A 24,129-nucleotide genomic window follows, 5' to 3' on the forward strand; every position below is an offset into this window, starting at 1 on the left:
TTTTTGTGGTTTGTTTGTTTGGGGGTTGTGTTTTGTTGTTGTTGTGTTTGTTTGGGTTTTTTTGTGGGGTCAAAAAAGATTTTTTGTCCCAAATACCTTCTGGATGTATTCAGATCTTTATTGTGCCACTCACAACATCCATGGCCTGTGCACACCATGACTGATCCGTGAGTAGCCAAAAAAAAAGGAGTGAGAAATGTCTCAGTTTCCAGGTCTCAGTGCTGCTTCCAGGCAGTGGAATTCTGAGAGCAGGACAAGAGATCCTGAGCAGATGTTTGGGGTCATCTAGAGAAGGTCCATAATGAGTTGTAGGGAAGTGCTGCCCATAATTGTGGACATAAACACCTGGTTATTTTTAATCAGTCCATGACTGTTATTAATTGGTATTTATGTAATAGTACAAATTCATCCATGGATTAACATGTTGCAAATGATAAAATATCAATCAATCTGCCACAGAAATAAAATCAGGCATTTTTAGTCTTGTACATCTTTTGGGGGCATGGGATTGACAAATTTTATCCCAGACTCCTGAGAACTTGTGTGGGTAGGAAGTATCCACATTGACTATTAGGATTTTTTGGTAGAACTATAAATAGTGATTTTCCATTGTGACTGTATTAACTTCCTAATTTCTTTAAGAGCATTCTGATATTGTGCTTTAGAGCATTCTCTGTAGGGAGAAGCTGGTTTAGGACTGGGATTTGTGGGGATCTCTCTGAGCTGATGCATTTGCACTCGTGACAGGGGGACTGCAGAGCCACTCAAAGGAAATGGGTTGGAACTTCTAACACTGGTCAGAAAATACCTTTTCCTGGAGCTGGTCGAGCCATCCAGAGCTGGTAATGCTTGGAATAAAGTCTTGCTGGCCGAATGAAAAGGTGGATGAGAGAGGGCTAAAAGAACAGTGGTGGTGAAGTGTGTCTGAAATCCCGGCTGCTCTGACCTGGGAGGTGTGTCCTGCAGCTCGGGGGCACTTCAGGGCTTTCCTTTGGTCTTCAGAACAGGAATTAAGGATCAGTTCAGGGAAACTGGAATTTTGCTTGGTAGAGGCACGTGTGGACTTCAGTAACAGCTGGGATTTGTTTCCCCTGACCCAAGAGCTGGGCTTTGTCCTTATTCCTGGCATTCTGAACATCCCATGTTTACAGGGGATTTCCATTGGAAAATGCTGCAGTTGCATTTTGGGGAAAAATTCGCAAGTGGGAAGTTAAGAATTAGATATTGAAACTCTTTCACTTGTTAGGTGATGGATTTTTACGGAAATGTCTTTATTAATGTTGTCATTTTTCCTAATGCCATAATTTGAGTTATCCTCAAGTATTGTTGTATCTTCAGTACATTTCAGTGTCCAGGTCCTGAAGTATCTGCAAGCTTTTCACTTTTGCAGATACATTTGGATAGAAGTGCTAATGACTGAGTTACCTCTGGAAACATCTGGAACAAAACATCTTGGGTTTGATATCTCCTGGAAGTACCTTAGAGAGAACAGTGTCAGTGACCCTCTCTGTGTTATCTGTGCAATGGGATCCTGAGCTGGGATCCAGATCCAGCCACCTCATCCTGGCTCTGCCTTGACGACATTACACTAATTTTCACAGAGAAAATACATTCAAACTCAGTCAGATGTTTTTAGAATAGCAGACTTTGTGACTTTTTATTTAGAAGTTGGAGATCAGAGAGGCAGAACTCTGAGTTAACCCCTTGCACACCCCCTGCAGTCCTGCTTTGGACTCGGAGCCCCAGTGAAGTCTGCAGGCCCTGCTGTCTCTAGAACGTTCTTTTTGTGGCTCTCTTTTCTGCTGAGCAGCCTGCAGTGGTTTTAGTGTGGCAACTGAAGAGCAAAGAGAAGAGAAACACAAGAAGGTGTGAGAAGGATGAAAATCAGTAGCTAGGTACCCATTTCTTTGTATTACTGCTGCATAGATGCAAAAAATGAACCTTTAAATACTGTAAATTCAAGATCAACACTAAGAACATCTTGTCTTTTTCTTCAAAATGAATTCTATGGTGTTATGACCACCTGACAAATAGTGATGAATGCAATCCTCCCGCTGCTTTCTCTGGAGGGTAAAGGCAATTAAGCACTATTATACATGTTAGAATTGAGCAAGCCATTGGTACTTGTGGAGACTCATTTCTGCATGTTTAATTGAAAGCAGAAATGATCAGCAAACATCAGTGTAATGACGTGTTCCAGCCTTGCCAAGGCTGACTAACAAAATTACGCCTTGTCACTGATGGTCTGGGGGGATTTCATTGATATTTGCCTATGAATAATGTTACTCATAAGAGATGAAAGCAGTACGATCTCTTCATGTGTTTTCAGCCATCACCTGCAACTCTGAATGCACTCACCACAAACAAACAAACAAAAATGTTTGGAGTCTTTTCCAAGCGGGAAGTTTAAATGTCAGGAATGAAATCATCCAACTTAATAACACTGGGGGTGTGTATCACAAGGCATCTTTCACAAAGAGCTCAGAAAACAGGCACTCAAACTCCTCTAGTCACATTCCATGGAAGTGACAAAACATGTGCATCCTGCTTTTCCAGCTGCCTCCAGGAACCCACCACATCCTTCCCTTCCTGTTTGCTGTGAATACTTGGAACAAGTGCGGAAGCAGGTGGAGAAAGTCTTGGTGTAGATTCTTGGAACCAAGTTGGAATGACTTGGAATTGCTTTTGAAGTGTTGGAACTTTGTAAAAGGGTATTAAGGAATGGAAGATCCGTACTGCAGTCACTGGAATATACTTGAAAATTCCACAGTATCTTTTCATAAGCACCTGTTTGAATGTTCTCATCTCCGTGCTCCTCTGAAGGAGAGTCAGTGAACATCACCCAGGCTTGGTAACCATGTCCTCAGGGCTCCATCAGTCCATTTAGAAATCCCAATTCTAGTAAATACTTGCTGGTTTCTTCTGCTCTTACTCCCAGGGACTGAATGGTGGGCACCTGCTGGTGGGCCTGGAGAACAGGGCAGACCTCAAATCCTTCTGTATCGAGCCCTTATCTTAGAGTTTGCTCAGGTGAAAGCAACAGGAAGCAAAGAACAAGACTCCTTTAGATGGTTTATCTCAGGTGTGTGAATTAAAACCAATTTTATTGGTAATAAATATTACCAGTAAATTAATATTAATTACTGTCTCAGTTGTGTATTAATAACTACTCTCAGTTGTGGTTATTGCTTGTTTTCAGTGCCATCACTGTCACTCCTGCAGCCTCCAAGGGGTGATGGAGAACAAGAAAGGGCAAAGGACTTGTTTGTTTGTGTTATTTTTCTTGGCTTTTCAAGTTGCTGCCATTGTTTGAGACACCAGGATTAAAATATCGCAGCGCTCCAGCATTTGGGTAATTTTCTCAAGCAGTTAAAAGTGATGTTGGTATAATTTTCCCAGTTTAGAGTTCCATGCAGTGAAATGTTAAACCAAGCCTGTGTTGGAATGTTTGGTCCTAAGTGTCCTTACATCATCTGATGTCTCCTGTGTGGTACAGCCCCTTTCTGAAAGGCTCCTACACGGTGCTGGGTGATGCTGATGGAGGAACTCACACTTCCCAAAAATATGGGGTGAAGAGCTGAATAACCTCACTGAGAACAGCATTTTCTATTCTTTGTGTCTCCTTCTGTCAGATATAACTGGTATGCCAAGAAGCAAAGATTTGCCCTGCAGGAAAATGCACTTGACTCTCCAGCTTTTCCTGTCCATTGTTTTCTTTGCCTGTGTTGGTTGGCTGGACTGTCTCACTCTCCAGCTACCCCACAGGGTCATTTAAATATCCAAAATACACTTAGGACAGGTCAAGAGAAACTGCCTGGATTGTTATTTCAATTATTGTGTGAGCAGAAGGAGCCCCATGTGTGGTGTAACTGGGCTGTTCTCTGCCAGAGAACTCTTCATATTAACTGTGCCTGACTTGGGAATCCTCAGTGCTCCCACACTGTCCATCTTCAAGTGACTGGGAAAAAGTGAAGACAAATCTTCCCACTCTGCCTGTGGACATTTTTATACCATATTACCTCATGAAATTTTTTGTGAAGTCTCCTCTTTGTCTCTTAATCTGCTTTATCTAAAACTGGGTATGGTCTGAGAAATGCAATTTATCTGTAATGATGTTGAATATGTTGCAGTTTATTCAGTTTACAGACAATATTCCCTTAGAACCTGGGACAGGGGCTAATTATATCCACTAATTGCCTTTTAACCTTCCACTAATTACCAAGCAACAAGGTGAACAGGTTCAACATGGAAATTTCCATGTATAATATCCCAGAAAGTAAACAATCCCTTGTAAGTGATACAAGTGGTACCACTTCAAAAATCTGTGGGTTTAACTTGTTTTAACTGTCGATTTGGGGGATTTTAATGGTGACATCCTTGTTCTCTGGTTTTGATACATCCATCCAGTTGAAATGAGTGAAAAGGAGTGAATGCAAAAAATTTTATCTCTGCTCTAGACTTGACTTAAATCTGCTCTATGAAAGGACAGGACCTGTTACACTTGGTCTGTGGACAGGAAAAAACCAAATTGGCTGAGCTACTGTAGATAAATATAAGCTATGCCTAAGATAATTTGTGTCAAAATTAGTATCTACCATCTAATTAAATTTTGTCAAACCTTAATTACACTCATAAATAAAACTCATCATGATCAAAGTCTGTGTGCTGAAAGTGTGTAACACAGACACCCCTCAGCTCTTTCCTGGCTCTCTGTGTGAAATATTAAGAGTGACAATTGGGAAACATTAAGTGGTGACAGGAAACTTATTTGCTGTCCAAAGCTGTTGACTTACTGATGTAAACTAAAGCAATAATGGGAGTAGAAAGACTCTCATCTTGCTGGAAAAAAAAAACAAAACACCTAAATTTACTGTGGTGTCTCCACATCAAGAAGAAAAAAGTCTGGAAAAGTGTTGCAGTTCAGGGCTGAGGGCCGTGGACTGGTTGGGGTTGGTGGGTGCTGTTCACTTGGAGGTGCTGAAATAGGGCTTTTTGTGGGAATTTACCTTCAGTGTTAACTTTGGTGTCACTGCCAAAGATTTCAGTGCTGTCACGGAAAATTTCAGGGTTGATTAGACTTCTTCCAGGAGTGTCTTTGTCCAGGGTAACATAAATAGGACAGAGTTTTAGGGTTTGTACTCTGCGGATTCTGCATTCGGAAAACTCGTGTGACGTTGTAGACGAGTAGAGGAGTCAGTATTTCGTGCTGTGATGTAGTGCCTGAGCTAAACGTGTCTTATAAAGCAAACAATTGGTCTGGTACACATAATAATCCCATGTTAAAGCTCCCATAGCAGTCAGGCTTTCCTAATGATTATTTAGGAAATGCTTATTTATTTATAATCCTAATGTTAAATTGAGAGAAGGACTCCTAAACATTAGTGCTCTACCAATGCTCAGAGCAGAAAGATTGATAAGATCTTGTTCTTTTAGTAATAACTGCTCTTTTTTTTTTTTTTTTGTGTTTTCTTAGAGAGTTCAAGGAATAGGAAGTTTTGGGCCCAGCACTGTGGGTTAGGATGGTCTGTATTTATGTTGCTGTAATGTTGTCTTTGGACAAGCTCAGCACAGGATTTGCAGGTGCATTGTTCCATCAACTGAGAATTCACCCCAAGGATATTGAAACCAAAAACAAAGGGTGGATAAAATACCCTATGGCAAAGGAGGGGGGGGAATAATCAGTGTAACTTTGTAGTCAAATGAGCAGAATTCATGGGATGCCCAGCCCTGGGAAGTTTGGTGCAAAGACCTGGAACAGAAACAGCCCATTGACAAGCCCTGTGGGCTGCTGGTTTTCCTCAGGCAATATGATCCAAGTGCTGGGTCCCACCTGGAGCCCAACCCCTTCCATGGAGCAATTGCTGGAGGCAGAGCAAACGTCCCAGCCAAGATCTCTGCCCCTTCTGCCTTCCTGGGAGCACACTGGGACAAAGCTCAAGGGATGTTTGCAGGAAGGAAAAACTCTCTGCAGTTCAGGGCTCATTCACAGAAAATATGGGATTCTGATGCAGCACTCACAGCCACGTGTGTGAAATCCCACCAACTAGGGATTAGGAATAGGATTCCTACCTTCGACCCTCCCATCAGAAGGTGCTCACAAGCTGCAAGATGGTCCTAATAAGGAATCAATCTGTCCAGTGTGCACTTTTCTGTACAGAAGTAACAAGGACCAGATATCCTCTAAATCCTATATTGTGGGATTTATTATGCTCTTAAGTTTAACTATAATTGGATTTTTGTAATTCTTTTGAAGAAACTCATATAATACTTCTCTGTTTCAGGTTAAAAATAAAAACCCCACCACTAATGGGCATGTTCCTGACTCTCTCTCATTACAGCTCAAATAATTGTGATGATGAAGATGCAGCAGAAAAGGCTTCATTTGCCCCAGGAAAGACCAAGTGTTTTCCGTAGAACTGGTACATTTTGTGCTGGTGTTGCCATGGGAATCACCATGTCCTTTCTGCTCTGCTTTCTTAGGTGAAAGTTAATATTGCTGTAATTGTGTTGGAATTGCAGCTCTTGATAGTGGGCTGAGTTCTGTATCCTTGGAATGAGCAGGGCAGCCTGGCAATCCACAGGAATCTCCTGCCATCCCCCCATCCTCTGCTCCTGCAGATGAATTTGCTGCCATTCTGTGCAGGGATGGCTAATCTTTGCTAAGCCCTGAAAAGCTGGAGATTACCTGAGGAAGGAATTGTACTGGGGATATTTTAGTTGCAAGGCACTTGAGTTGATCTGGAACTGTGGAGGTGTCTCTGAACAGAATCCCAGAATGTTCTGAGCTGGCCCTTTGTGGAGCACAGACTTTGTCCAGCAGGACCTCTGTGGAGCTCACAAACGTGCAGAGGTGTTTTCAAGCACAGTGTGCTTGTCCTGCCATATCTGTGCTGTCCTTGGCCTCTGTTCAGCACTGATCAAACACCACCTCTGCAGAGACAATGCCAAGGAATCATTATCCAGAAGAGCTGCCTTCCATGAGATGAGATTTGTTTGGGAGCTCCTTGCACCAGGTAGCAGTGATCCATCAAAATCACTTCATAAACTGAAGTGACTATTCAGGGGGGGCAGTTGGTTTATTGTAAAAGGAAAGGAATCTTGAATTTCAATATCTATGTAAAGAAGCCTCTGGAGTATCATCAGTGTTTGATCTTGGAGCTTAAGCTGTTTCCATGAGTGGAATGTTATTGCCTTTGTAACGTCAGAGTACTATAAAAATCAACTCTTGATGGATGAGCATCCAAAAGGATGCTCTGCCCCCACTCTACACCTATTGTATATAAACTCATGTTGGTTTACAATTTTGAAGGCATTAAATTTCTTACATGCCCTAAGTGTTGACCCCCGAGAAGTCAAAGCCTCCTTCAGCAATTAATATATTGAGTGCCAGACAAATGTTATCATCAGTGCTTGTGCCAGTACCACTCGTTGGGTGTTGTTTAGATTTTGCTGGCAGCTCAAGCACTGCTAAAAATAAATTCATTTGTTTATAGACTTCTTTGACAACAGCCAAATAAACCCACATTACCATGTTTTGAACAGGAGGCACAAAGCCAAGTGAGTGCTCCCTTTGAATTTGGCTAAAACATGCTGTTAAATGGCTGAGGTTGGTTCTTTTCCTGCTGTTTTTCCCTCCCACCCCCATTTTGCTTCCACTGAAAACCTTTTCATCCTAATCTGCTCTTATCTAAATATAGGTGTTAGTTTGCGAAGTGGACAGCAGGTCCTGTTTTGTGTTCATGGGGCAGAGCAAAAAGAGACTAAAAAATGGCAGTAAAGGGACTGTTAATATTTGAGGCTGGAAATACAGGGCAGAGATCTTGACTCCTTCAGTGCACCTCCATAAATCAAAAGGAAGGAGGCTGCACGTGCTGCAGCACAGGCACAGTCAGGCTGTTTGCAGTGACTTGGAAGAGTTCAGCATGGTCCAGAGGTCACCTGGACTTTGCAGCAGGAGGGGAACAGTGAAACCTTCACGTTATTTCAGCACAAGGGCAAAAAGAGGTGAAGGAAGATAAGGAAGAGGACAAATGACATCAGCTGTGATAACTCCAGTTGGGTGATACTGAGGGTTGAATGTCCTGGAGCTGCAGAGCTCTGGAATGAATAAATGAGAGCTTTTCATAAGAAGTGCAAATGCTGAAGTGAAATGTCTTGGCAGTAAAAATAATTCTGAGAAGGTCACTGTGGGAATAGCCTGACTTGCTGTATGAACTGGGTTTCTGCACCTCTCGAAGGAATATGTAGACAAGATGCCAAGTTACTGCACAAACCATCAGCTGAGTCCACCTTCACCTCTCAGTCCTGCCCTCTGCTCCCTGTGCCAGGGGAACAAACAAGGAGGCAAGTGACCCTCTCAGTGGGAACCAGGGCTTGGATCCTCTGAGTTACCCTGTTGTAGCTGTGGTGGAGTAGATGGACCAATATCCACGGGCATCAACTCAGTAAGATAATGGTTAATGAAGCCACGGAATCCCAGGATGGTTGGAGTCAGAAGGGACTCCAAAGCTCATCTCATCCCACCCCCTGCCATGGGCAGGGACACCTCCCACTAGCCCAGGGTGCTCCAAGCCCCGTCCAACCTGGCCTTGGACACTTCCAGGGCTGAGGCAGCCATCCTGGTGTCCCTGGTTGGGGTTTTTTTGAGGAGGGATGCAAAAGGTTATGATGTATTTTTAAGCAGAAAGACCCCCCCTCGAAGGTACAGAGCTGTGAATGTGCTCTGCTTTCACTTATGCTAATTTTGCTACCGAAATATATTACTGGGAGCAGTGACTCAAAATGGGATTTATTTTAGTAACGCTCTGAGGATTTAAAAAACAAAGACCAATGAAAAAAACCCATTACCTTCAACAGCAGCAAAACCTCTGAAGACTCACTGTTTGTGTGTGGGTCAGTGTGAGCTGCTGGAGGGTGCTGTGACCTAAAGGACAAAAATACAAATGGTCACTGTCAAGAGGCAATTGAAAATACCAGACTGGGAATTGAGGGGAAACCAGGTAAAGCTGATAGTGCAGGGATCTGCCAGGGAGTGTTTGAGTAACACTTATGGGGGATAAAGAAAGTATTTGAAGTAATGCTTCGAAAAGCTGACTGGATTAGTTGTTCAAACTCTCCCTGAAAGTTGTAATAGTACTGGAGCTTGTGTTTGGGGCACTGATTTTAAGAAAGGAAAAAAAACGCCCCACAAACCATGTCAAACACTGCCTCTCCCCCAGAAAAAAATCAGAAAACCTCACCAAAACAAATCCCCAAAATCCAACAAAAATAAAATTAAAAAAACCCCAAAAAACAAAACCCAAAAAACCCAAAACATAAACAAACAAACAAACAAACCAACCAAAAAACCCCCAACAAAACAAAACAAAAAACCCAACCAAACAAATAAAAAACAACAAACCAACCAACCAAAAAAACCCCAAAAAACCCACCCACCCAAAGCCTTGTGAGGCATTTTTTAGGAGGGAAAAACTGGGCTCTGTTGCTCCATCCAGCGCCAACATAATTTCAGAGAACTGTAACCTCCAGATTCTCCAAGGAACGACGTTTTCTGCCAGGCTGGCTGAGCCAATAACCACTGCAGGTTGTGGGACAGATGGAATCTGACTAAGAGCAAGAAACCCATTAGCTGTAAGTACAGCCATTATAATTAAAACGGAGGCCTCCAGGCATCCTAGAGAAGCCAAGAATCCTGGCTATGGGATTGTCTTCTGGAGCAGGGTGTTTTTGTAGTCTTTGCATGCAAAGGCTTAATGGTTAAAAATTACAGTGCTTCTAAAGATTTAACTGAGAGAGGAGATAAAACAAGTTTAAGACATAAATTCCATCCTTTATGCCTTCTGTCTAGTGATTTATAGAAGGATGCACACTTGGTTTTATCTTAGTCTTTTCAGGTTTTCTAATTTAGTCTTAATTGCAGAAAAGAATTATATAAGTGGAAACAGAACTCAGGTGGTGTTTGGAATGTCCATGTGGCCACTGAAATCAGATTGGCCTCGGGGCAGATTAATGAGGTTGGTTAACAGAGAGTGACTGGGACTTAAACCTCACTTAGGAAGAAATTTTTGGCTCTGAGGGTGGCACTGGCACAGGTTGCCCAGAGCAGCTGTGGCTGCCCCATCCCTGGGAGTGTCCCAGGCCAGGTTGGATGGGGCTTGGAGCAACCTGGGCTGGTGGAAGGTGTCCCTGCCCATGGCAGGGGGTGGGACTGGGTGGGCTTTAAGGTCCCTTCCAACCCAAACCATTCTGGGATTCTACAATCTACCAGAAATGATCTGTAAAGTCCAGCAGTGGCTCTTCCCAGTGAAGGTCACAGCAAGTCCACTGAGAGCAAGTTTTGTTGCTCCAAACGTTTCATGTTGTCGTCGTGTTTGGCACCATCCCAAAAGCTGCCAGTGTAGGCAGTGAGGTTAATCCAGAGGTTAAGTATGTTGGGGCTTTAATACTTTCCTTGCATCTTAGTTTTCAATCTAGTTTGTGCTCTAGAAGCACCATTTAATTTTTCTAAAAGAAAACTTTGCCATTTTCATGACAAATCACTCCAACTTCTCATAATCTGTGTGTGGAATTTAACGTGCTGACGCCTCTTGAAAGTGTAGTTTACACTGAAAATTTAATCCATAAAGTACTTCAGTTTAAATTGCAGAGGGAGGATTCCAGTGCTAGGTTCTGTAATTGTTGTTGGATCAATGACTGCATGAATTCCTGGGATGGAAGGTTTATGCCACATGACCCCATAAGCGTTATTGTTTGTGCCTTTTCCTTGTAGAGCAAACAGAGCGAGATCTTGTCTTATATGAAAGATAAGTGTAGAGCTGCAGTGGCCTCTAAAGCCTGAGGATTAAGGACATAAATTCCATGTGCAGAAAATCTCACTCTTGTAGAAGATTCTTGGCCTCTTTGTGATCCACGTGTGCCTAAAACACATTTTGACAACAACCCTCTGCAGACAGAGATTTTTATTAAAGACAGTACAAATACTTGATACGAATGTGTAGCGGTTTCAAAGCTCTCAAAAATCCAATTTCCAAGCCCCCCGCAATTTGCCTCAATGTGAGAGAGAAGGTTTCAGACAGGCACAACTCAGCATGGGGGAATTATATAAAAATTTATTACTAACAGAATAAAAACTATAGAAACTAAAAAGCAAATAAATACACAGCATTAATACAATTTCTACCACCCCTGGGGCCCTCCCACATCAATCCAGAAGAACATTCAGAATGATAGCTAAAGTCTCTCTCTCGTTGGGGTACAGGGGAAGGGGTCTTCTGCACCCCTACCAGCTGCTTGGCTCTGCCGAGGTCTCCTCCTGAACTGCAAGGGGACACTTGTCTCATCAGGCAGGGACAGACAAGGCTGCAGGTGAGAGGTGCAATAGTAACTGGTTTGGAACGTTCCATCTGCAGGGGAAAACCAGGAATTGACTCATCTGTAAAATGATAAATGTAATAAGAACGAGATGTTTTTCAAACAGAATGGAGACAGCCTTGCAATTCTTGTAATATAATAGTTTTCTTATAAGCATTGCAAATTATGAATGATTGAAGGAGGGGCAGCAGTTGGTTTGAGATCATAAACCCAAGATACTTTACTCAGTTCTCTCTTGAGATTCAGGCCTCCATTCTGATGCTGACTTTAAGATCACCCCCTGCTTATCAAAGCAAAATATTTCCTTCCCCTCCATATGGCTCTCTGGCAGTGTTCTTCCTCAGCTCACTGGCTGCACAGCGATGGCTTCACCTCCTGAGACAGGGGCTGGGCTGGGTGTGGAGCAGGGGAGGCTGCAGAGCCCGGGGGAACAGGGGTGTGTTGCTCTGGAGGCATTAATTGCATGGAATCCTTAATGCTGCCTGCTGTGGGAAGGATAAGAGAACTTTGGTGAACAAAGCTTTCTCCTCCGTGCTCAGCTTGGCTGTGTTTGCACCCCGTGGATCATTCCCTGTGCTGCTCCAGTGAACACGAAGGGATTGTGTGAGCGAGGGCTGGAACTGGCCACAAGTGCTGATGCTGTTGTGAGGCTTCTGCTCCAGCTTCATTGCTCCCCCTTCCAGAGCTGACAGCAAACACTTGGGACAGAAACAGAACATTTCCCAGTTGCTTTGTGTTTGTCCCAGTGCTCATTTATCCTGCACACAGAGGGTTGCTGCAGTTGCTCCTCCCTTCCCTCCCCCAGGTAAGAGGGCAGCTGTGCCAGAGGATTCACAGCATCCCTGTGCTCAGGCAGGAGAGCCCTGTGCTAGTGGCATTTGTATGCTGAGCTTTACGTGTATTTAGCTGGTTTCTTTTAATATTCTGGTGTGGGAGGCTGTTCCAGGCTGTGCAGGTGGTGGTGTGTCCGTGTTTCCATGTGGAGGAGGCGCATTCCCGGCTCTCGCTGAGCGGACAGATGGTCTCAATAACCTTGATGGAGAGCACTCTGCCTGCTCTGCAGCCTGTCCAGGGCTTCAGACTATTTTCAGGCATTAAGAGAACCTGGGTTACTAAACAACACATCCTGGATGCACAAGGTGAGTGTGGAGAGGGATGTGTTCCAGCCAGTGCTGGCCAGCTGGAGCTCGGGAGCATATGCCTCAAAGTGGTGGCTGGGCAGTGAAATCAAGCTGATCTTCTACAAATCTCCCTCAGAGATTACTGAGAGCTTGGAAGGGACATTTCTTGGACAGTAGTGGCTGTAAGCAGTCCAGGAATGGCTATAACAAGCTTGTTATGGAGACCATATGGCAGTAGCTGCATTTCCATGGTATTTATCATGGAATCACAGGATGGGTCAGCTTGGAAGGGACCTCTGGAGGTCATCCAGTCCAACCTCCCTGCTCAAGCAGGGGTCCCTAGAGCACAGTGCTCAGGATTGGGTCCAGATGGCTGGACTGGAAGTATGGAATATTGTAAGTTATCTGTGGGAGATAAGTATTTGCTGCCTGATGTGGATTGAGAGACACCTCTGCTTGGGTTTAACAGTTTAGCTTTAAAAGACAAAAATGGCATCTGCTTTCTATGGAAGTGGCTCTTTGCAATGTTCCTGTTCAGACTCATAGTTAAAATTAATTTTCTTAACATGGTTAAGGGAAAAAAAAGATATTTTTTTTCTTAATATGTTGTGTGTGTAACACCTTTGTAAGGACTAAGGAGTTTTTGGTAGTCACTGCCACCCGAGCAATGCATTCCCAGAGCTGGAATGGAAGGATATTCCTTAGGATGGAGGTCTTCTCCACAGGTAAATAGGAGTGCATGCAGACAGACTACACATAGTAGATCTGTATTAAAAAAAAGGCATCTGCAACTTTATACTGTCAGTTACTTAGGACGGATAAACAGTAAGTTGCTTTCTTGAGTAGAAAATAAGGACAAAAAGAATGTGATTAGTGATGTTCTTGTGGCAATAGTGTGCTGTTGGTATGAACATGGTTACCAGTCAGTTTGATGACCTTCCCCTTGGAAGCAGTCCCTGTGTGCTGTGCTTTAGCCCAGAGCTCACTGCACACCCTCACCCAGCCCAGCAGAGCTCATGGCCCCGTGTGTCTGTGCCTGGGGAGAGCTGCCCAGCCTGGGAATTGCCAGCTTACAGCCCAGAGCCCAGGGGCAGTTCCAGCAGTGGAACTGGTGACTGTCTGTGGGACACAGCTGGAATTGGGCACCTGCTGGCTTGGCTTTGTTTCACAGCGGGGCCCGAAAATGCTGCTTCTGTGAGGGGCACTGGATCTGGGGGGTGGTCACACACTCACCTTGTGGGAACTTCTCTGTGTGATGCCATTTCAGGTGGGAGGAGGTTCCTTCCGTGCAGACCTGCCACGGGATCTGGGGCCCAAGTACATATGTAACCTGTGCATCGTTCTGACATGGGTTTTAGACTGGGTTGGACTTGAGTGAGACTCCTCTTTCAGTTTGGTAGTGGGAAATCACATCTGAATTCCTCCTGCTTCCTGCAGTCAAAATGTATTTATGGCTTTTTTTGAAGGTGTGAGCAGTGAACTGGTGCCCAGTGAGCTGAAATGGATGGAAAACTGAGACTAATGGACCAGAAAGCTTTTAATCCATTCAGCATAACATCAAACCAGTGTTTAATAACATGGAATACGCTCAAAATATTATCAAAAAAGAACTTTTTTCCTGTGTCTTGAAGTGACCAAGAGTCCTGAGGCCTTAGCATGATGTTGGTTCCATTGTAACTCAGTTGGAATTTCTTGGAAGGCTGTGGTGGGTTTGTTTAATTGTGTTGATGTGAAGGTGTCTCCACATGGGACAGTAGAAGCACTGCAGTAAAATAAGAAACTGAGGCACTGTGTTGGAAAAGAGCTGCTCACTTGGAGACAGGACAAAGCTGTGCACCTGGTAAGACTATCATGAGTAAAATATAAACTGGCACTGCTGAAAGTGCCATTATTTAATGTATTTATAAACCTCTAAGCTACAGTTTCATCAAATAATGTGGGATGTCAGCTTTTACTGGTGCCTCTGTTTTGTTTCTCTCCTGTAACAGGACAGGCTGTCCTGCTCTAAGTCCTGGACTATGAGCCAGTACAACTGATATTTAGCAATTAGAGGCACAGTTCTGCATTATTCACCTGTTGCTGCACAGCAGAATTCAAGATTTCTATTTGATGTGGATTAACAGAATTCATCCTTGCTAGAAATGTTTATTGCACTACAGTTGAAAAGGTGCAAAGTACAGATTTCTGGTCCTAGAAACTGGAGAGGGCATTAAACTAGAGAAGTGAAAGAGCCAATCTGGCTCCAATTTATGGTGTTTGCTGCAGGATGTGAGAAGAGCCTTCAGTTTTATTTCTGGTTATACACAATAAAACTTGTCTGTTAAACAGAGATGGGGGACTAGACACGGTAGGAACACTGACTCTCATCCCTTTGCCTTAGGAGCAGGTGTTTTTCCCAAGACTTTTGCTGACCACGAGGTGCCTTCTCTGGGGTGTTCCATGGGGATATTTTTTGCTGACTGCATTGCAAAGACACACATGGAGTTTTTCCCTTCAGAGCTGGAGGTGGGCCTGAGGCACTGCTGGTCCTGGTCCAGTGCACCAAGGGGTGTTCCCTGCCTTTTAGGAAGGAAGGTGGAGGCACCCAGACTTCAAACCTCCCAACTGCATGAATGACTTGCATTTTACTGCACCGCAGTTTTGTTCCATCACCTGTTTTATTTTCACTTAAAGGGGTTTATCAGACATGGTTGTTAGTGGGGCAGCAGTGTTAGTCTGAAGGATTCCAGGCTGCAAATTTTGAAGACTATCTACAATGCTTGAGGGGAAGTGTTGCAGCTCTCAGTCCTCCTGTAACTGGAAAAAGGGAGGTGTCTCATAGATGTTGACCCTGTGCTACCTTTTGAACTGACCTGGTGGTCTGGAGAGTCTCTGAATTCCAAAGTGATTGAGGCAACAGCTTCCCTGGCAGGCAGGTGTGATCCCCTTTCCCCTCCTGTAAGCTCTCTGGAACTCAGGAGTTCCTGTAACAGCCACAGACTTCTGCAGGGAGGGATGTTGCAGCCCGGGGATGTGGGGTTGTGTCTCCAAACACACAGAGTATCCCACAGATTATGTGGCACAACCTCTCCGTGGGCAGAGCCAGCTGTGACATTCACTGGCTGCTGGGCCTTTGCAGCCCCACATTTTGCTGTCTTTTCTCACATCTGTGGTGTTACTCTTGTGTCTCAGCAGCAGGAGACGTTTGGAACTGGTCACTCCATAGTTCCTTTCCAAGTAAACTGCTGGATCAAAGCACAGCCAGGATGGTGCACGGACAGAGGGAGAGGTACTGGCAAGGGGAGCAGTTCCTGCCCTCAGGCACCTCCTCTGGGGTGAAGCTTTCGAGCCACGTGCTGGCTTTGGTCCAGTGAGACCAGTGGGGTGGGGGACACGGCCCCAGAGGCCACGGGGGCCCTGCTGGGGTGCTGCTGCTCCCGAGGGGGTTCCCATCCTGCTCCTGCTGCTGGGCTTTGGGTGCTGGGAATTACTGCCATCCCTCTCCTGGCCATTCCTCCAGGCTTAGGGAGGAAGAGATGGATGCAGAGCTGCACTAACAACTTCAATTGTCTTGTTTTGAATTCCCCCTGGGAATGTGTCCCATTATCCTTCGGGAGGTGCAATGGTGAGGGCAGACAGATACGGGCCAGGCTGGAAGGCTCTGTGTTATTTTCCAGTCCAGTTATTTTGCTGGATATCACTAGATTAGATACTTTATGCTCACTAAAATCAAACTTCACATCTTCATATTCTACTGGGTAAATACTTGTTCTGGTTTGTGACATTGAAACACTTCTAGGAATTTAAGCTTTTTTTAAAAAAAAATCACATAGTGGCTTGTGGATCTCTTTCTGTTACCATTTTTTTTTCCCAAGGAAAAACTTGTGGATACTTTTCCCAGTTTTCAGTATGCAGAAGACTTGCTTTAACAAGAACATCTCTGAAGAGTGAGGTAGTGAGAAACCCTTGATTGCCATTGCAATAGAGAAGCTCAGTTTAAACTGTTTTTTCTTTTGACATCTTTGAGCTTACATTTATTCTGCCTTCGCACACCTCTTTCCAAAGCCTGTCCTTTATTAGCAGCATCTTCTCTGTTCCCAACTCTAACATGCATCATGTGTTACCTCAGATGGAACCTTCTGAAAGGAATGTTCAATAGGAAGTTGTTGGAGATTCCATCCAGTGAGGTGCTGAATCAAATGGGGGTGGACATTAGACTTTCTCATATTGTTTGGAAAAGAACAAGGAGGTTGTTGGGATATTGCTGTTTTCAAATAATCAGTGAAAATAGTGCTTTTCCTATTGTGCAATATAGTTTTTATCTCAGTATTAAATCCAGGTGCAATGCAAGAATTGTGCTTCTGGATCTGTTCTGTCTGTTACTTTTGGGGTGGGCAGGCCAGGAGCATGTTTTTGCAGTGAGTGCTCATTCCTTCGTTCTGTTGTGCATAGTGACAGAATCTTGCTGTAATTAATGGTGAAATTCAGAATTTTTCTCATCCTGAAACTTTTGTTGAAATGCCATTGACTGGACAGGCCTTACTAGTCTTAGTGCTTTATCACTTCATTTAAGTCTTCAGCCCAGTAGAGTATTTCTTACCCTGCTTAAAATAATCTTGCAGACTGACACAATTTGGAAGGGAGAATCTCCATTGCTTCTGTCTGTTCCTGGGTGTAGGTCAGGTGGGACAGGGCTTGGAGCAGCCTGGTCTAGTGGAAGGAGACCTCGTGGGGGTCTTCAACCTCCTGGGCAGGGGCAGAGGAGGGGCAGGGACTGAGCTCTGCTCTGGGGGGACCAGGGACAGCAGCCAGGGAATGGCTGGAGCTGTGTCAGGGCAGGCTCACGTTGGATCTCAGCCAAAGGTTCTTCCCCCAGAGGCTGGTTGGGCACTGCCCAGGCTCCCCAGGGCAGTGAGCACAGCCCCAAGGCTGCCAGAGCTCCAGGAGGGTTTGGATGATCCTCTGTGACTCTTGGGGATGGGCCTGTGCAGGACCAGGGGTTGGACTGGATGATCCTTGTGGGTCCCTTCCAGCTCAGCACATTCTGGGATTCTGTGTCCCTGCATCCCTGCCCATGGCAGGCAATGGAATGAGATGGGCTTTAAGGCCCCTTCCAACCCAAACCATTGTGGGATCTTTGATCTCTGTACACTGCTGGCAGTGCTGTGATGCTGGTCCAGACCCACTGAGCAGGAGGACAAGGCAGGGCAGTGCTTGTCTCTGAGCTGGGCAGGTTTTAGCTCTCCAGTCTGAGGATCTGTGCAGCACATGAGGCTGCTCTTCCCAGACCCCCTGGAGAGGGTGTTTCTTTCCTTGGCAGAGCGTTGCACATCTGTTGTGATCCACAGGGGCACAGAATATCATTCAGACACAGCAGCCTCAAATAGAAATCCTGGAAAGCTCTAATAGCCTTTAGCCAGGGCTGGAGGTTTCCTGGCAACATCTCCCTTGTTTTGAATTGCTGCTCAGAACATTCACCTGTAGAAACCTCCCACTGAAACACACTGTTGCCTGCTCTTGATGAAGGAGGATCATTTGTGTAGCCATCAGTGAATTCTCCCTGAAGCTCTTCTCCTTGAAGGGAATCTGTTCCTCTGCATTACAAATGCTGAAGGACTCAACATACTACAGAAGAACAACCTGTACCAGGTGTGGGTTTGTTTCTTGAGGCACTTTCTGTGCTCAAAGCAAGGCTTAATCAAATGCATTGATCCTTGTATTGCTGTGTAAAGACTTGGTCCAATCTTTTCCTTTTGTTAAAATTGGAATTAGAAGCTCTTTAATATATGGTTACTGTACACTCTACATGTAGGAGGTCTCCTAAAATAACATTAGTTCCTGGGGCTTGTAAGAACATGTATTTCAGATGGAGTCTGATTATTTAGTGTGGATGTTTGACATGCTGTTATAAACCTTGGCTTTTGCCCAGTTCCTTTTACTCTGGTGGAAGTGACAGCTCTAGGGAGATCTGACTGGAATTGCTACCGCAGAGGTGGCTGTAGGTCTGGGAAAAATATTGAAGTCCTGTCCACTTGTGGGGTTTTACAAGAAGATTTCAGTGCTGGTTTTCTACCTTGCCATGTAAAGCCACACTTTGCACCCTTGAACATGAATCTTAGACAAATAGAGTTTTAAAACTGTTGTTTATACTTTCTGTGTAATCTGTTTTTATAGGACATGGCCATAACTCTGCTCATTGCCCAAATAAAGTACGTGCTGAGCTTGAAATGGTTGCAGGGGTAGTTGTGTATATCAGTCTATATAATAAGACTTAATGGTTCTGAACAGTATTTTATTTGGAAAATAATCACTTTTTATGAGCAAGAGGGAAAGCTGGTCCTGAAGCTGCTTTGGGAAGCAGCCTTAGATTGAGCTGTTCCACTTCTAAGTACAGCTCAAAGTGTGAACAACAAATCAGATGCCAGAAGACTTTCAGCTTGTTTATTATGACTCGAAGAGGAGGAATAATGACAAGAATTGAACATTTCCTGCTGGGCTGAGCCACAGATTTGCAAAAATCCTTTGAATGAGGAACAGCCATTGAGCTCTGCTGCTCCTGCCCCTGCTGTCACCTCAGTGACCAAGAGACCTGCTGACTGGGAAAGGGAACCTCTCACATTCCCAATTTGAGTGGCTTTTCTGTCTCGTGCATTTCTCAAAGTCTTCTTCAAAACTGTGTTATTCCTGTAAATGGCTTTCAATTTTTAGGAGCTGAAAACCTCCCACCAAGAATAGTTTGTTGAAAAATTGCCAACCAACTCCTTGGCTCGTGGTTTTCCTGCCCAGGGTATTTATAGGAGGATAGTGGTGACTGTCACTCGGGTATGCAAAGAAAAAGAGACATTTTGGTAACGTGAATGGAGAGGTTTTCTGAACTCCCCAGCTTTTGGATGTGGGCTGACAGAGGGTGGTGGCAGTACAAACCTAAATAAATGTCCTTCTGGATTTTACCAGTCCCTTTGGTTTGCAGCCTCCTGTAAATCTTAAGTACTGGGGTTTTTATTGTTCTGTACATTTGGGTTTTTGCCCAAGGTTTGTTATGATGGTACCTGTTCCTCCTGGCCTCTGCTTGCAGTGAAATTACAGTAATTACTGATAGAAGCAAAGTAATTTCTTCTTCTCTTGACTGTAACAATCTCAAAGAGGATATGCTTTGCTGTATTTCCTACTGAGAATGAAATTCCTGGGCTTGGGAAGAAGACAAACTTGTACTTCAATGGGAATGTGGGTTAAAATTCAGTTTTCAAAATGAAATCTTGGGAACCAGCCAGGGCTGAGAGGAGAAATCCTGGAGTGTTCTGTTTAAAGTACTGTAGCACAGAAGATATTCTGTATATTGTAGGCCTTTTTTCCTTAAAAGTCTACCTTAAAATAAATAATGCAAGGTGCTCCCAGAAGTCTTTTCACCTTTCTCCTTGTCTCAGCAGTGACAGTCTCATACCTTTTGTCTGGGTGAAAAGGAAAAAAAACAAATCCAGAGCCCAGCACATGCTTAGAGCATAAATATTGATCCCAAATCCTGGCTTTTAAAGAATGCTTAAAGGAAATCGAATGCTTTATTTCAAACTGCAGGTAGTGGGTTCTTTGAGCAAAGTGTTCGTTCAGGCCTGCTCATCAGTCACTCATTCCCTGAGCAGAATTGACCAGCTCTGAATAACTCTGCAGAATTGACTGGAGTCAATCCTAGCCTGGAAAATGCAAATTTGGCAGTAGCAAAATTTCACAGCTTTCCTGACCTTTGGGATTCCTCAAAATGAAGAAGGGCTGGTGGCCCTGCTTGGTTTTGGCTGTGCTGGGTTGGAAGGGGTCAGCTGGGGACAGTGGTTGGTTCCAGTTGGTGCTGGGACATAACTCAGCTCAGAGCACCCTGCTGAGCCCCAGCCTTTACCTTGGGACTCCTCTCACCATATTTAAAATACTTATTAAGTTCTAATGATGATGGAAAGGTGGTCTGGGATCTCTGATCGCTTCCAGTGACACTGGGATGCTTTGAGCACTTGGAGACATTTTCCCTGTTGGGATGGTTTTGTTCTTCCAATCAAGAGGAAAGGCAGAAAATGAAGGCATTAACAGTGCAGTTGTCTGGGCTGTATTTGAAAACTTGAAAGTACAAGCAATTACAGGAACATCTTTCTCAGCCATGTTCTGCCAGAGGTAATTTGCTGAAAGCAGAGTGTGGGAAGGTGTCAGTTAAACACTGGATTCATTAATTTTTTCAGGACTCCTGGGGATGCAGAGGTGAGCTCAGCTCTCTGCCAGCCCTTGGGTTCACAGAACTTTCATGTAGAAAAAGCTGCTGTGAAGTTCCTGTGTGTCTGTGAGAGGACCTGTGTGTGTATCTAAAAACCTGACAGCTTCAAGTGACCAGGCAGGCTTTAGAAAGGGAGAAGGGAAGCACAAGACACTCAGGAATTATCTCTGGGTCAGCTTTGAGAGAGATGGGGGTGTTCAGCCTGGAGCAGAGAAGGCTCTGGAGAGACCTTGGAGCCCTTTCCAATGCCTGAAGGGGTTTTCTGTGAAAGAGGGAGAAAGACTTCTTACAGGGGCAGACAGTGATAGGACAAAGGGAAATGGTTTTAAACTAAAAGAGAAGAGGTTTAGATTGGATATTAGGAGGAAATCCTTCCCTGTGAGGGTGGTGAGGCCCTGGCACAGGTTGCCCAGAGAAGCTGTGGCTGCCCCATCCCTGGAAGTGTCCAAGACCAGGTAGGACTGGGCTTGGAGCAACCTGGGCTGGTGGAAGGTGTCCCTGCCCATGGCAGGGGTGGAATGGGATGAGCTTTAAGGTCCTTCCAACCCAGACCATTCTGGGATTCTGTGACTTCATGAAGCTGTGACCTGACACCAGAATTTAGCCCTGGGCCAGTCCCTCCCCTGTGCCCTCGTGCCCCCGGGCTGTGTTAGAAGGTGGGTGGGATGATGGGTGTCAGGGGGTTTGAGTCATTCTGGCAGGGACTTTCCTAAAGAAATTTCCTAAAGAAACACCCTTGTCCTTAAATTTGAGGATGCAGCTTTAGTGCTGGCTTGTTATCACTGATCTGCTGGAGTTTGCAAGTTCATATTGGTCACCTTTTTATTTTGGATGATGCCACGGAAATGGTGTTTTGAGGCCTTGTTTTGGAATCTCCTGCTTTGCTTTGAGTGTTTGATTCCTGGTTTGGTAGAGCCTGCTGATCTGTCAAAGGTTTCTGTACCGCTGAGGCTGGATGGCTTGGGAGTGAGAAAAGAAAGGAATTGGGCAAATGTTTGCATGTTTTCTTCTGGATTTTGTGTTTGTTGATGAAAGGTGGAGTATTATGTTCCCCTTTCTCTTTGGAGATGGGATTCTTGGCAGTGTCAATGACCCTGAATTAAATTTCCTTGCTTTAAAAATATTGAGGAAAAAGGAGAAACTTTGTTTCAGGTTGGATTGCTGAAATTATCTCACCTTAAAAAAACATGCCCTTTAGCAGTTTCTGGAACTTAGTATGTCTTTATTTCCTCATCTATGAAATTCAGATGAGGTTTTAAATATTTTAAATTACCTTTATTTGCAAATCTTAGCCCTTTCTGGGTAGTACCTGATAAGCCTTGGGGATTAGATTTTTAAACCTATTTGCCTGTGACCTTTTCAGCTAAAGAGTGAAAAAAGATGAAGAACAAACACAGGTGCAAACTAATCTGCTTCTAGAAGAGTGTCAGAGGCCTGTGCTTTTCACTGGCAAGTCTGGAACACAAATCTTTGGTATTGCAGAAGGTCTTTACTGAGGGTTCAGAGGGTGTCAACATGTTTTAATACTGCAGTTATTGACTTTAATGTTAACTGGTGTTTAGCTTCTAACAGATATATTCCAAACCTAAGTAGGCTGGTTTCTTTTCTAAATGTCTTATTAGCAGAAAAAATACAACAAGCCTTAGAGAAACTCACTGGAACACAAAGAGAGGGAATGCTGAAGAAGGTATTTGAATTATTGATTTTTTGAATTATAAATGCTGGAAATAACTATGTCCTAAGTATTTATGTATTACTTTACAGGTCTGAAGGTGACAGCTCAAGAAGCATCAGGTATGTGTACCTCATATTCTTTCTGTCTTGATGTCTTTGGTCTAAGAAAATACTTTATTTAAAAGCATTAAATAGAAATAGGTTTTTTTAGAATATGGGGTTTGTTGGTTCTGCTTAGCATGCAATTTCATTTTGAATAAAGGACCTTGATAAGCTACTGAATAATTCTATTCAAGTGTGGCTTAAGACTGATGTATTATTTTTGATCATTGCAAAAAGTGATTTATAGTTACTTTCTGGTGTTTTCAGTCAAAATGTGAGCTTGACAGTCATTTGTATTGGCAAAGCTGCCTGCCAGATTTTGGGGCAGCATCTGTGTTGGGGAGAAGTCCATGTGCTTGTTCTGGCTTTCTTAGTAGTCTCCTCTTCTTTTTTGCCTAACAGCAAGAACCTTCATTGACTCATTATTACAATCCTCATTATACACTTGGAAGATTTGGGGAATGTGGAGCATTTAATGGAATTATCAGATACTTTACTTCTCACTTACTCATTTACTATTTTATACTTGTTACCTCCAGGGTATCTTTTATTCCTACCTCTCTGCAGATGTGGCTGAGTCAAACTTGCAGAGCTTGTAAAAGTGCTCTCAACAGGACTGAAATGTTCAAATTCCATACTTGAATCCAAAGTGTTCCATATTCATTAGACCATTACCATAAAGCAGATGCCTTGATTCTCAAGGGGTGGAACTATTGATCACTGATAATAAGGCTCATAATATTGGCTGTGGGTTCACCATAAAAGCCCTGCAGCTTGTTTTGGGGCCTGTCAGGACTTTGCATCTAAAGACATTGCATTTTATTTCTTGTAAAATCCTAAAAGAAAGGCAGGGTCTTCCCTTGCAGAGTTAAAAATCCATGTCTTAGCCACAGGTGTGCAGCCCATGCACAGAAACAGGTGAGTTGCAGAATAGTTGGTGTGATATCAGAAAACCAGAAGTCAGCAGCAAGTGGTTAAAGATCCTCTGAAATGCTTTTTTCTTACAACAAAGTCAGAGATGGGTGGGTGTGGACCTGAGCTGTGCAGGGCAAGTTGGGAGTGTGTTTAATACCCAGCAACTGAACTGGAGAGAATCACAAGCTGTAGGAAGATGCCTGTGCTTTATTCCTTGGCTTTTTAACTCCCAGCAGAGTTGCCACTGTGCTGGCAGGCTGTGGAAGGACTAATGCAAACTGAAAATAAATCCACTGGCACGTGGGTTTGCACGGGTGTGGTTGATTGAGGTTGTGTTTCAACCTGTAGTGGTCATTCTTGTTTCGACCTGCTGAGCCTCCTGTGGGATTTGGCTGCTCAGGTGGGGCTGGGAGGGTGTGTGGCATCACTGCTGTAGGTACACTCTGGTAAGAGTTGAGTTCATCTGTTAGAGACCACGTTCTGAGGTGTTTAAGTTGTGTACAGGCACAGCTGAGGGCCAGTCACTTCAGCTCTGGTTTGGGTGCTACCTAAAAACTAACCACAAATAGAACTCCAGCCCTTGTTCCCTCCCCATCTTAACAAACTGGGATATTTCAGTGTGTGTGTTATTTGACTGACAGGCCAAAGGACTGATGGGATAATGTTGGTGTGTCTTGCCAGGTCAGTTGTACCCCTTGGAGGAAGGGTCTGCTCAGA

General features: G+C 44.1%; 1 protein-coding gene across 2 annotated transcripts in view; it reads left to right on the plus strand.

Moving 5' to 3' along the window:
- IQSEC1 (IQ motif and Sec7 domain ArfGEF 1) overlaps positions 1-24,129 on the plus strand; it is a 334,498-nt gene that overhangs the window by 50,015 nt on the left and 260,354 nt on the right. For both annotated transcript variants that reach the window (XM_051793412.1, XM_051793413.1), the window contains exon 2: positions 22,486-22,515. In XM_051793412.1, the coding sequence (XP_051649372.1) occupies positions 22,486-22,515 (30 nt within the window). The remainder of the gene's footprint in view (positions 1-22,485; positions 22,516-24,129) is intronic.

The sequence above is a fragment of the Manacus candei genome, unplaced genomic scaffold (assembly GCF_025592945.1).
Source record: "Manacus candei isolate 608988 ecotype Guabito, Panama unplaced genomic scaffold, ASM2559294v1 h1tg000036l, whole genome shotgun sequence".
Taxonomy (NCBI): Eukaryota; Metazoa; Chordata; class Aves; order Passeriformes; family Pipridae; genus Manacus; species Manacus candei.